Below are 14997 nucleotides of genomic sequence, written 5' to 3' on the forward strand. Positions count from 1 at the left end.
TTCTATATACATGATACTAAAAGTACAGCATTCACTTTGAGCTGTTTTTCCAGTACAGATAGAGAGCCCACTAAACCATTCCGCAGTCTTTTGGCCAACATCCCCATGCACTCCTAGCAGAATACAAATGCAAACCAGCTAACAACTTAGGAGTATACTCATGGCCATGAAAAGTCATCCACATGAGAATGCTTTAACCAAATGGATTAATCATATTTGACTTCTTTAATGTGAAAAAGGTTCAGTTATCATCAGTAATTCACAAGGTAATTTTTAAATATTCATATATTCATATATTTTCTTTAAAAAAAAATACACCTACCAAAAAGCCAAAATGAGGTAGTACCCCAAATATTTTCATACCAAACCATAATCAAAGACTCAATATAGCTAAATATTAACTTATTTACAATTTCAAAATAGTCATCAGTAGTATATCTTTTAAGCATTGTTCTTTGATTTTTAAATAAAAGCAAATCCACCATTATTATTCAACAATTAACATACTTTCTCACACAAATTCTATTCAAAATTTTCAATTTTGATACATACTTATTGCTATGATTTCCATAAATCATAACCAAGACAATAACAGTTACAATGAGAATAAGTTTCTCAGTATACATTATATTTCATATGTAGACCACACTGTCACATACAAGATTCCAGAAAGGAAAAAATTACTAGGATTCCAAAATTGTCTTTTTTTCTGATACAACAAAGCTCTTTCATGACAGCCCGCTAAGAATATCTTAAATTCAGTTTAGCACACCTAAAGACATACCTAAAGAAGCCCTTGTCTGTTGACTGTTTGGTGGTATGTTTTCCTTAGCCATGGAGATTAATATTTTACTGTTTTCAGAAAGCTTCTCTGATGCTTTTCCCTGAAAAAGACATAATATTTACAAAAGCAGTGGGGGAAAAAAAAATTCCAAAAATGTACAATTAATCTCAGTATTTTTAGTAAAACGAAATTTAAGTGTAAGGTTTGAGGAATTACTCAAAGGCATTTATTAGTGCTGCAATGTTCTATGATAAAAATGTACAATTAATCTCAGCATTTTTAGTAAAACGAAATTTAAGTGTAAGGTTTGAGGAATTACTCAAAGGCATTTATTAGTGCTGCAATGTTCTATTATTTAGCTCATTGACTTATCAACAAATATTCACTGAGTTCCCACCAGATACTATCCTAGGCATCAAAAACAGGTGAGTGAAGAAATACTAAAGGATCTCTGCCATCACAGAGCTTATAAACTACTGTGATAACAAACAATAAACACAACACACAATTAGATAATGTTATATGTAGTGAGTGATACAGAGGAGCAACAGAAAAAAATAGAACAAGTGTAAGGAGGCCCAGAGATGATAATGGAGGAATCGCAAGGCCTCACTGAGTAGGTGATACTTGACCTAAGACTTGAAGATTATTATCTATCTGCTATAGTATCAGAAATCATAATAAAGCTATATTTAAAGCTATCTAATAACTCTCTCCTAAACCTGTCTGTCTTGAGTACTGGAGAATGGTTAAGGGCACAAAATGTGGAGCTGGACACATGAATCTAATCCTGTATGTGCCTGGACGATTTACTTAACCCCTTAAGCCTCATTTCTGGAATCCGTAAAAACAAAAATTCGGCCTACTTCACTGGGATTTTATGATTAAATGCTATCATACATGTAAAGTCCTTGGCACAGCTCCTTGTACATGGCAGGTACTATGGAAGGAAAGACAGTTAAGAGAATAAACACTGGATTCAGGTTGCCAGGGGTCAAAGCCTAGTTCTACTAACTCTATCACCTAAGTCTCATACTTAACATCACTATGTCCCAGTTTACTCATTTGGAAAATGACAATAACAGTACTTATCTCATAGATTCATGATGCGAAATATCAGTGTAACTGCTAAAGACTTTATGCCCCATCCATAGTTAGCACACAATAAATGTTAGCTATATGAATAAAATTGTTTCATAATTATGGTGTCCATGTTATTTATCATTTCCACCAGGATACCTTTGTCCAGGGCAAATGCTAAACCAGATGAGACATTGGGACAACAAGGAAAGCCAAGACTGTCTTGGGCAAGTCATTATATCCGATTCCTCTAATTAGGATGACCCATATGGCACAGATTAACCTACATCCTGTATCTTATTACACACACTGAGCCCACGAGAGAAAGCACCACATCTGTCTAGACCATGGCTGTATTCTCTGAGCCCAGTACAGTACCCAGCAGTTTCAATAAATATCAAAGCTAGAAAAGTTTTAAGAAAGCTTTTTCAGACACTCCTTTCAGAAACATTTTAACAGATTTATATTCTGAAAAGTAAATAAACAAGAAAAACTATCCTTATAAATTCACTTTTGTAGATTTCAAAAATGTTTAAGATACCGATTCATGAAAAAAATGAACCTTGTCACAAAGAATATAAGAAATTGCTTTTACATCTATTCTGTTTATATTCTGAAAGTTCCTTGCATTAGAACTAGTCTCCTAATCATGTTAGGAAGCACATAAATTATCAATTAAAACTCTAATAAGAGAGAGGAGAAACTGTGAGGTACAAAACACCATAGAAGAAAAATTGCATTCAAAATTACTGAAATCTTATCCAGGTTCAGGGTCTCAGACTTAGAACGACAGCACAGTTAAACTAAAATATGAAACAGAAGCTTCTCACTCCCAGAAGAAGATGTCTTGCATTTAAAAAGAGGGTAATCTTCAGAGACAATTTTAACGAAACATGTTAGAAGAAAATGATTAACTTTACCTTCATTTCCATGTACGGTGGATCACTTTCCAATTCTGCTTTGTCTCTGGCCAGTTTGGCTTTTCGCTCTTCAATAAATTCATCCAAATTATCAGCCATTTTGAAGATACTAAAAAAAAAAATTTTTTTTTAATAAATTTTTAGGGCTTCCCTGGTGGCCTAGTTGTAAAGAATCCGACTGCCAATTCAGGAGCCATGGGTTCAATCCCTGATCTGGAAAGATCTCACACGCCCTGGAGTAACTAAGCCCGTGTACAACTACTGAGCCTGTGCTCTAGAGCCTGGGAGCCACAACTAACAAGGCCATGCACCCTAGAGCCCATGCTCTACAACAAGAGAAGCCACCACAATGAGAAGCCCAAGCATCTCAACTAAAGAGTAGCCCCCACTCTCTGCAACTAGAGAAAAGCCTGCACAGCAATGAAGATCCAGCACAGCCAAAAATAAATAAAATTATCTTTTAAAAAAGATCACGGTCTAAATATTTAAAAACCCTTCAGTGAGCATAGCTATATCAGAATATCTTTAGGCTAATTATTAACATGCAGGTTTAGTCTACATTTAGTACTCAGTGTCAGTTATCAAATTGAGGACGTCAACCAAGCTTGAATGAAATTTGCCTACCAGCTTTCAATCTCAACTCCCCTAAAAGCTACAACATACTTTAAAATATCAGAAAAGAAATAAAAAGGAAAATGAACAACCACCACCACATCAGGAAAAAAAAAAAACAATCTCTGAACCTTAAATCAAAACATTTTTATTAAAATTTATTTTTAACCATTTGGAGATAATTCTGAAATTACAAAAAAGTTACAACAGGAATAGTACAGAGAATACCTGTATATTATTTACCCACTCCCTGTTGCTTAAGATTTTGCACCACTTGCTTTACCTCTTTACCTTTGTGCACACAAGTTTATCCTCTTTACACAATTTTTTCTAAAGTTATTCACAGCATGAATTACATATATCAGCGCTCTTTACCCCTAAACGTTTCAGTGTGTATTAAGAATTATTTTCTTACATAACCTCAACATACTTGTCAACTTCAGTAACATTTTTTTAATCTACTGTCCACGTTCCAACATTGTCACCTGACCTAATACTGTCCTCTACCCCATATTTTTCTCTCTCTTCCATCTAGGATCCAGTCTAGGTTAGGTATAGCATTTCCCTGTTATGTCTCTTTAGCCATCAATTTGGAACATTTCTACAACCTTACTATCGTTTATGACACTAACATTTTGTAATATAGCCCACCCACCACCTACTCTTTTAACAGAACAGTCCTTATTTGGAGTTTGCCTAATGTTTCTTCATGACTAAATTCAGGTTATGCATCATCAGAAAGAATATTACATAGGTGATGTGTCCTAAAGGTGTCAACAATGACAGACACACGTTCACCTGCTCTTTACTAGTGATGTTACTTTTTATCACATGGTAGTCAAGACTGATCTCTGCACTACTGTTTCCTTGTAAGTAATAAGCAGTCTATAAAATGGTATTTTTACACCATGCAAATATTCTGCTCCTAAACAAAATTTCCAAGATTTAGCATCAATTGGTGATTCTTAATTGATCTAATCTTTGATTCCTGATGCCTGCAAAATGCTAATTTTCCAATTTCATCACTCCCTGTATATATATTTATCAGTTGCCACTGATCATTCTAAGAGCCCTTCCATTGTCTATATTTATTTCTCAGTTTATTGTAAGACTACATGAAATGTTTTTTTTTCTATAAGTCCTGGATTTTTAAAATCCAAATTTGTTGGTTTTCTTGAGGAATAACTTACATGCCACACAATTCACTCATTTAAATGAAAAGAAGTTTTAGTAAATTCACACAGTAGTACAATTATCACCATAGCCATACGTTATAATGCTTCCATCACCCCAAAAAAGTTCTCTCATGCCCCTTTGTAGTCAATCCTCACTCCCACCCCTGACTTGGGCATCAAAGATCAGTTTTATGTCTAATTTTCCCTAATCTGGAAATTTCATATAGATGTCTTTTTTATATGGTTTCTTTCACTTAATAATGTTTCCAAGATTCATCCTTATAGTTGCATCTATCAGTAAGTAGTTATTTTTTACTACTGTGTGTGTTCAGTCACTCAGTTGTGTCCAACTCTCTGCAACCCTATGAACTTTGTGGCCCGCCAAGCTCCTCCGTCCATGGGATTTCTCAGGCAAGAACACTGGAGTGGGTTGCCATTTCCTCCTTCAGGGGATCTTCCCAACCCAGGGATTGAACCCACATCTCCTATGTCTCCTGCATGGCAGGCAGATAGCATCCAACTATATGGAAATGTTTTTAATCTAGTCACACCTTGCTAGACATTTGAGTTGTTTCCATTTGAAAGCTTGCTTAAGAATAATGCTGCTATGAATATCTGTATAGAGGCTTTTGTGTGTTTTCAACTCTGTTCGATAAATACTTAGGAGTGGAATTGCTGAGTCATCTGTAACTCTGTTTTAACATTTTGAGAAACTGTTCCCCTCATTCCTACCAGCAGTGTATGAGAGTTGCAATTGCAATATATCCTCGCTAACGCTTGGTACGTTCAGTCTTTTTGACAGTCATTCTAGTGGTATGTTGGGCTTCCCTGGTGGCTCAGCTGGTAAAAAATTTCCGTGAAATGCAGGAGACCCAGGTTCTATCCCTGGGTTGGGAAGATCCCCTAGAGAAGGGAACAGCTATCTACTCCAGTATTCTGGCCTGGATAATTCCATAGACTATATAGTCCATTGGATCACAAAGAGTCGGACACGACTGAGCGACTTTCACTTCACTAGTGGATATGTTAAAGTTTCTCATTGTGGCTTTAATTTGCATTTCTCTAATGACTATGATGTTGAACATCTTTTCATGTCCTTATTCACATATCCATATATATAACCACTGGTCCAAAGTCTTCAAATCTTTGGGCCCATTTTTAAAATGAAATTGCTTTCTTATTGAGATGCAAGAAACAAACAAACAAAAACTTTTATATAAGCTTGATACAAGTCCTTCATCAAACACGTTTTGTAAATATTTTCTCCCAGTCCACAGTTTGTCTTCAAATTTTCTTAATGTCTTCTTTTTTTAATATTTTATTTTTTACAGCAGTTTTAGGTTCACAGCAAAACGGAGCACAAGGTACCGGTTTCCCTTACATCCTCTGCCCCGACTCATGTAGTCTCTCATCCATCATCAGCATCTTCTACCAGAACGGCACATGTTACAACTGATGCATCTATGCTGACACATCATACTACCTTCAGTCCATAGTTCATATCAGGGTTCGTTCTTGGTGCTATGCATTCTATGGGTTTGGACATATGTATAACGGTATGGATCTGCCTTTACTGTATCATAGAGTAGTTTCATGGCCCTAAAAGTACTCTGTATTCCACCTTTTCATTTCTCTCTCCCCTCCAGCCACTGTCAATCGCTGATCTTTTTACTGTCTCCATAGTTCTGCCTTTTCTAGAATGTCATATGGTTGTAAACACACAGTATGTAGCCTATTCAGATTGGCTTCCTTCACTTACTATTACATACTACTAAGGTTTCTCATTGTCTTTTCGTGGCTTTTTAGCTCATTTCTTTATAGCACTGAAAAGTATTCCAGGTCTGGATATGCCATGGTTTATCCATTCCTTCACCCCACACTGAAGGCTAGCATGGTTGCTTTTAGATTTTGACAATTATAAATGAAGCAGCCAGGGACATGTGCAGTGATGCCTTCCAACCAGCAAAAGTTTTTAAATTTTATGAAGTCTAATTTATCTATTTTTCATCAATTTTTAATCAACTGTTTGTGCCTTTTGCATCATATGTAAGAAACTTTTGCCTAACCTGAGATCACAAATATTTTCTTCTATGTTTCCAAATCCTAAAAGATGATGCTGTTTAAGTGCTCCACTCAGTATGCCAGCACTCATAATGCCAGCAAATTTGGAAAAATCAGAATGGCCACAACACTGGAAAGGTCAGTTTTCACTCCAACCCCAAAGAAAGGCAATGCCAAACAATGTTCAAATTACTTTACAACTGCACTCATTTCACATGTTAGAAAGATTATGCTCAAAATCCTTCAAGCTAGGTTTCAAAAGTACGTGAATCGAGAACTTAAAGATGTACAAGCGGGATTTAGGAAAGGCAGAGAAACAAGAAACCAAATTGCCAATATATGCTGAATCATAGAAAAACCAAAGAAATTCCAAAAAAACATCCACTCTGCTTCATTGACTATGCTAAAGCCTTTGACTGTGTGGATCACAACAAAGTACGGAATATTCTTAAAGAGATGGGAATGCCAGACCACCTTACCTGCCACCTGAGAAATCTGTATGCAGGTCAAGAAGCAACAGGGAACCCTGGTGTGCGGCAGTTCATGGGGTCACAAAGAGTCGGATATGACTTAGCAACTGAACAACAATGTTTTCTTTTAGAAGTTTTATAACCACCACTCTTACATGTATTATTTCTTACATCTTATACCCATGATCCATTTCAAATGTCTAAGGCAAGGGTCATCATGTTCAATTGTCTGCATCTGGATATAAATTCCAGCACCAGTTTTTGGAAAAAACTATCTTTTTCTCACTGAAACTAATTTATTTTTAAATAAATCTTTCAAAAATCCACAAAAATTAATGACTAATTCAATGTGTGGCAAGAAAGGAGCCAGTGATAACTAAAGTTTTAAGTCCTGGAAACTAAATATTAATAGACTCCTGGACAGAAATAAAAAGCTGGGTAGTTTGGCAAGGTTTGGTTTTACTGTGTTAAGTTACAGCTAGTCACTGATGATGACCAACTAGCTGATGGAAATTTCCAACAGATTCAAGAGGACTACATTAGAAATCTTTGTTTAAAAGTTAGCAATTTTAAAGATAATAGTTGAAGATCTGGAAAATTAAGGCAGATAGGGAAAAAAGATGACCCAGAACTAAATGATAGGAATGTTCATTTGAGGCAGCAACAGAAGAACTGAAGCTGGGGTGGAGGGGGGAGTACAAAGAAGGAATAATTGAAAGAGGATACAAAGCAAAACCCAGTCAATATAATTTACAGAAGAAAAAAAAATGAGAAAAAAAGTAGTAACAATATTAAATGCAAGAGAGCTAAACAGAGAGGCATCCACGAAATTCAATGTTTAGAAAGTGAAAGTCACTCAGTCGTGTCCGACTCTTTGTGACCCCATGCATTGCACAATCCATGGAATTCTCCAGTCCATGGAATTCTGAGTGGGTAGCCTTTCCCTTCTCTAGGGGATCTTCCCAACCCAGGGATTGAACCCAGGTATCCCACATTGCAGGCAGATTCTTTACCAGCTGAGCAACCAGAGGAGCCCTTAATGTTTGGAGGAGGACAATAATAATTTGAAAAAATGTAGAAAAGCAAGTTTTACCTAAAAGAAGTATGTTGAAACTTATATTACTATAGTTAAGTAGTACATAATGTGAACTTCATTTTATTATTTACTTCCAAAAAGAACACTGATTTTAAAATGTGGCCTTAGCAAAATATATTGCAAACCAAGAACAGTTAAGTGGAGTTTTTCACAAAAGAGCTTTTCCTAATAAAAATTCAAAACAGTTCAACAGCAAACAGTAGTTTCAAATGAAAAAGTCACTTTTTAAAACCTCCTGGTTTTCCTAAGTATTTTATGTCTAAAAAAATAAAAGATAATGATGGGATAATACATATATAATATAATTTGCTATAGAATTTTATAAAGCATTTAAGCAGAAATGTCTTTAAATCTAAAAACAAAAAACGTTTAATAGGCCTCTTTCACTCTGTTAAAGAGTTAATTAAGGTCTGTTAATAATTACCAGTTTAACATGTTCATTTCTTAATTCTAACCAGACTTTGAATTTATAAATAAGTAGATTTCTCTTTATTATAATAACTTAACATCAATTATAAATTCTAGAACTGATTTCACTGAACAGTTATCATAGCAATAAAACATTTTTTAAGCAGCGGTAGTGAGCATAAAATATATTAATACCTTAGCTGGGATTTTCTTGGCGGTACAGTGGCTAAGACTCAGCCCTCCCAAAGCAGGAGGCTCAGGTTCAGTCTCTGGTCACGAAACTAGATCCCACTTGCTGCAACTAATTAAGAGTTCACACGCCCCAACTAAGACAAGGCGCAACCAAAATAAATAAGTAAATATTTTTTAAAAGATGCCATAGTTAAAATATAAAATTTAGCAGATATAAGTACATGTTTAATTATCTCTAATTCTGCCCTGCTGTCTAACCTGATTAGCATATAACATCTCAAATACTAGATAGAACAGTGAAAGATACTAATAAGCTTTCTTCTGGTAATACCCTCCAAAGAACACCAGGAACATTACTATAGTTAAACTAGCTGGGTTTATTACTCATCAGATTGAAGGATGTCAATGCCACCATGGGAAACTCTGGAGTATCTTATTAAGAAGGTGTTAACAATTATACAGTGGAAGTGAGAAATAGATTTAAGGGACTAGATCTGATAGACAGAGTGCCTGATGAACTATAGATGGAGGTTTGTGACATTGTACAGGAGACAGGGATCAAGACCATCCCCAAGAAAAAGAAATGCAGAACAGCAAAATGGCTGTCAGAGGAGGCCTTACAAATAGCTGTGAAAAGAAGAGAAGCAAAAAGCAAAGGAGAAAAGGAAAGACATACCTGTTTGAATGCAGAGTTCCAAAGAATAGCAACGAGAGGTAAGAAAGCCTTCCTCAGTGATCAATGCAAAGAAATAGAGGAAAACAATAGAATGGGAAAGACTAGAGATCTCTTCAAAAAAATCAGAGATACAATGGTATGGACCTAACAGAAGCAGAAGATATTAAGAAGAGGTGGCAAGAATACACAGAAGAACTGTACAAAAAAGATCTTCAAGACCCAGATAATCACGATGGTGTGATCACTCACCTAGAGCCAGACATCCTGGAATGTGAAGTCAAGTGGGCCTTGAAAAGCATCACTACGAACAAAACTAGTGGAGGTGATGGAATTCCAGTTGAGCTATTTCAAATCCTGAAAGATGATGCTGTGAAAGTGTGGCACTCGATATGCCAGCAAATTTGGAAAACTCAGCAATGGCCCCAGGACTGGAAAAGGTCAGTTTTCATTCCAATCCCAAAGAAAGGCAATGCCAAAGAATGCTCAAACTACCGCACATTTGCACTCATCTCACACACTAGCAAAGTAATGCTCAAAATTCTCCAAGCCAGACTTCAACAGTACCTGAACCGTGAACTTCCAGATGTTCAAGCTGGTTTTAGAAAAGGCAGAGGAACCAGAGATCAAATGGCCAACATCCACTGGATCATCAAAAAAGCAAGAGAGTTTCAGAAAAACATCTACCTCTGCTTTATTGACTATGCCAAAGCCTTTGACTGCGTGGATCACCACAAACTGTGGAAAATTCTGAAAGAGATGGGGATACCAGACCACCTAACCTGCCTCTTGAGAAATCTATATGCAGGTCAGGAAGCAACTGTTAGAACTGGACATGGAACAATAGACTGGCTCCAAATAGGAAAAGGAGTATGTCAAGGCTGTATACTGTCACTATGCTTATTTAACTTATATGCAGAGTACATCATGAGAAACACTGGGCTGGGTGAAACACAAGCTGGAATCAAGATTGCCGGGAGAAACATCAATAACCTCAGATATGCAGATGACACCACCCTTATGGCAGAAAGTGAAGAAGAACTAAAGAACCTCTTGATGAAAGTGAAAGACGAGAGTGAAAACGTTGGCTTAAAGCTCAACATTCAGAAAACTAAGATCATGGCATCTGGTCCCATCATTTCATGGCAGATAGATGGGGAAACAGTGGAAACAGTGAGAGACTTTTATCTTTTGGGGCTCCAAAATCACTGCAGATGGTGACTGCAGTCATGAAATTAAAAGACATTTACTCCTTGGAAGAAAAGTTATGACCAACCTAGACAGCATATTAAAAAGCTTAGACATTACTTTGCCAACAAAGAGCCATCTAGTCAAAGCTATGGCTTTTCCAGTAGTCATGTATGGATGTGAGAGTTGGACTATAAAGAAAGCTGAGCGCCGAAGAATTGATGCTTTTGAAACCGTGGTGTTGGAGAAGACTCTTGAGAGTCCCTTGGATTGCAAGGAGATCAATCCTGAATATTCACTGGAAGGACTGATGCTGAAGCTGAAACTCTTTGCCACCTGATGCAAAGAGCTGACTCATTTGAAAAGACCCTGATGCTGGGAAAGATTGAAGGTGGGAGAAGGGGATGACAGAGGATAAGATGGTTGGATGGTATCACTGACTTAACAGACATAAACTCCGGGAGTTGGTGATGGACAGCGAGGCCTGGCGTGCTGCAGTCCATGGGGTCGCAAAGAGTCAGACATGACTGAGCACACACTAGCTAGCTAGCTTAAGGAAGCAGAGCTTTGCTCAGGACTAAATGCTGTCAGGAAGTGAGTATAATTCTATGATTGGACATCTTAGTAAATCTTACCACAGGGAAGCTAATTAACTAGTAGAGCAGCAGCAATCATAACCAGCTGGGAGTTAGTTATTTGGTGGCTGGGACAACATTCTTGTTTCATCTTTGTTTGCACGTGACTGTGGAGTAGTACTGTTTTTCACTTGCTCTACCATGGACCAGAGCAGTTCTGTCTGATATTGATGTTCTGTGCAACCGCGTATCTTCAACAGAAGAACACCAAGTCTAAGCAGTATTTTCAGGCCAGTTCCTAGCAACACCAAGCCCTTGGTTACATGCCGGCCTCTAGCTGTCATGCCATTTTTCTCCTTCTCACTCCTAAAAACATGTGACAACTTGCATAAAACATATTTCAGCTAAAAAATTATTTAAGAATTACTTAATGAATCACAGAGATTGAATTAATGGATACAGTCTAAGTACAAAATAAAGTAAAAAAGGTTTACAATTTCAAGATTAAGTTATAAGGAAGATCAACCTAAGGAAATCTAAATGGGATTCTTCATTCTTCCTTCACTCTACAATGTAACATCGCTCACACTTTTTCCAAGATATTACCATTTTTTCTCCCCAGTAGCTGTATATATAGTGTGTAGATGATAAACAGTTTTCAGAAAATCAGTTTAAGTGAAAGACATGGATTTGAAATCAATTCTATAACTAAATGACTCTATGTAATTGACCTCAATGTGTTCCTTAACCTCTCTGTCCCTCTGTTTCCTCACCTGTAAAGTAGAACTATCTACTCCAGGGTTGCTATGAAGAAAAAATGAAATGATTCAGTACATACAACGTGTATAGTACCTTTGACACATAGAAATCAATAACTCAGGACTTCCCTGGTGGTCCAGTGATTGAGAAACCACCCTGCAATGCAGGGGGACGTGGGTTTCATCCCTGTTTGGGGAACTAAGATCCCACATGCTGTGAAGCAACTAAGCCTGTGTACTGCAACTACTGAACACACATGCTCCAGAGCCTGCATGCCACAACTAGAGTGTCCAGGCACCCCAACAAAAGATTTCACATGACTCTAAAAAGATTCTGCATGCCACAATTAAGACCCGATACAGCCTAATTAATTAAAATAAATCAATAAATCACAACTGTTTTATTAATATTAATTCTCATTGTATCTTCATAGTCTTTGTATACATGTATCAGTACTCATCCGAAGTATACTGGGATTCATGTCACCAACAAATGATACTTATTTATCATAATCCAAAACAATATCTTTAAATTTTAAACATAGGCCCTTCATGCTTATTATATAGATAGCAATATAAGCTGACCAGAAACATATTCTGAAAAACCTGAGTCAATCCAAAAAACAGAGAAACCAGAAAGAACTGATGCCTGATGCCTTCTCCCAATCTCATAACTACAAAGGGAAGGGAAAATATTGCTTCCATCTTTCTCTCTCTGGTGAAGTGCAAATTTCCACCCTTCTATGGAAGTATTAGGAAGAGAAAGTAACTCTCACCCCAAAGGAGGACATTGTTCTAGATGCTAGGGGAATGAAAAGTGTAATACATGATCCTTGCCCTCAAATTTGGGGGCATTATGTCCCCTGCCACACTGGCTCACAGTCTAGCCAGACTGGGGTTGATGTGAGGTACCCATCCATAAAGGATCCAATAATGGTATCAAGAAAACAATCTGAATACGTCTGGAATTCAGAGTAGAGTCCATGTTGGTAAAAAACGGTTAGCAGTTTTTTAAATGATTTTTAAAGCTATAAAAGAAGAGGTTGTCAAGAAAAAGAGACCCTAGTGCAAGAGAACAGAATAGCAGGGAATGATTATATATGGGTGTGGGGCGCAGGGGGGAGCCTGTGAAAAAGCCTTAGAAGATAAAAAGGGAGTTCTGAGCTGAACCAAGACAATGTTTTTCATTTCCCATCCACGTGAAGATCTTTCCACCTAATGAAATGTGCTAGTTTTTTCTCCTGGCAAATGACATCTACATGAATAACGTCCAAGGGCATATCTAAACTTTGACAAATCTCTCTAAATATTGCTAAGAAGTAAATACCACGTTACTGGGAGGAGAAAGGAAACTGAGGGTTAGGATAGAGAGAGCACACAAATTTATAAAGGCACGACTAAGTCTGTTAGTAACTGTTAATAATACACCATTAATGCTAAGAACAGTAACATAAATTAGATAAACTTTTGGTTATGCAAAACTGCCAAAACATTTATTCAAACACTTTTGTCTCCCACTCAGGAAAGCAATCAGAACTTAGGTCAGAAAGATGTTAAAGGATAATCTGCAATCCGCTCAACGTCTGTAACAGTTAATCAGGTTAAGTCTAAAAACTTCATTTGAGAAATGCTGTACTCATAGCACCCTTTTTTCCCCCCAATTTTTAAATTTATTTCAAAGTTAAACCCAAGACACACTGATTTCATAGGAAATCCACTGAGAAATGTTTTTCTAGGCTGACCACCTGCTTCCCCTTAGTCTTCCCCAACAGAGAATGTGCATGCTAATTGCTTTCATTCTACAATCACTGCTGTCCCATCACTATACCAGCATCACCTGAACTGTGTGTGTGGTATTCTGAATGTTCTTAGTTATACCCTAATTTCACTAACTGCAAAAGATTTTCAGGGTTAACCTGTCACTTGAATTTTCTGGCTACTTTTGAAGATGAAGTCCAAAGAACTCTTAAATGATTCTCCAGTGGGGAGTGGGGGGAGATGTTATTTCATAGTACAGGTATTAGCAACGGAGCACCTGGGGCTGTGCTGATCCCATCTGCCATCACTAGAAGACAACCTGTAAAACCAAAGAATCATTTGATGCAACAGCCAACTAAGTGACTCAAAACTGAAGGTTTAATTTAAAGAAAAAACTAGAGGGAAAAAGCAATCCTAGAGGAACTCATTCTAAGCAATCCATCATTATGCCTCTGTGTGTGTCTGTGTGTGTAGAAGGCACAACCAGATCCATTCAGTGAAAGCACTCTTTTCCAATTTATCCTATCTAAAACCACCTGTTTCCTTCCACCGGGTTACCTGTACTGCGTGCCTGGGAGCTAAGTCACTTCAGTCATGTCCGATTCTGTGCGACTCTATGGACTGTAGACCTCCAGGATCCTCTGTCCATGGGGTTCTCCAGGCAAGAATACTGGAGTGGGTTGCCAAGCTCTCCTCCAGGGGATCTTCCCAACACAGGGATCAAACCCTCGTCTCTTAGGTCTCCTGCACTGGCAGGAGGGGCTCTTTACCACTAGCGCCACGTGCGAAGGAGACTCAAAATTTCATCCCTGGAGAGCACTTTAGCATACACTTAACCATCAGAAAGTCAGTGCACTCCTAGCAAGAAGAAATATGCGGAAAAGAAAGCAACATTTTACGGGTTACCACAAGATTTCTTTTTGCTTATGAACATGAAAAGCCATTCTTTCATATAAAGTTGAACCCCGTCTGAGAATAATTGGCTTTTTACAAACTCATATTGGCAAAAAGTCGGACACGACTGAGCGACTGAACTGAACTGATTGGTTACTATTAGACTCCTGCATTTCCCGAGGTGCTTGGAATCGAGGTAGTGGTTTACTATAGAAATTAGTCTTCCCAGAAACCCAAGCTAAACTTCATTCTATAATCTTGAGACCCAGCCTCTCTCAACGGATGAATCCCAGTGCTAAGTTATTGCATACGTGATTCCAATCGCAGGTAACTATCCTAAAATCAAGGCAATT

The 14997-nt window shown here is 37.4% G+C and overlaps 1 protein-coding gene across 44 annotated transcripts in view; it reads right to left on the bottom strand.

Moving 5' to 3' along the window:
- The window catches only part of CSPP1 (centrosome and spindle pole associated protein 1), a 180388-nt gene that overhangs the window by 98039 nt on the left and 67352 nt on the right, over positions 1 to 14997 (bottom strand). For 43 of the 44 annotated variants that reach the window (XM_081503197.1, XM_081503198.1, XM_081503195.1 and 40 more), the window contains exons 2-3: positions 2785 to 2893; positions 785 to 884 (exon numbers count right to left, since the gene is read on the bottom strand). In XM_081503197.1, the coding sequence (XP_081359323.1) occupies positions 785 to 884; positions 2785 to 2883 (199 nt within the window). In that variant the 5' untranslated portion in view covers positions 2884 to 2893. Of the gene's footprint in view, positions 1 to 784; positions 885 to 2784; positions 2894 to 7111; positions 7997 to 14997 lie in introns of those variants that run through there. The other variant, XM_081503175.1, reaches the window with a different exon arrangement.

Source organism: Giraffa tippelskirchi, chromosome 6, assembly GCF_054371585.1.
Source record: "Giraffa tippelskirchi isolate mGirTip1 chromosome 6, T2T-mGirTip1v1.2.pri, whole genome shotgun sequence".
NCBI lineage: Eukaryota > Metazoa > Chordata > Mammalia > Artiodactyla > Giraffidae > Giraffa > Giraffa tippelskirchi.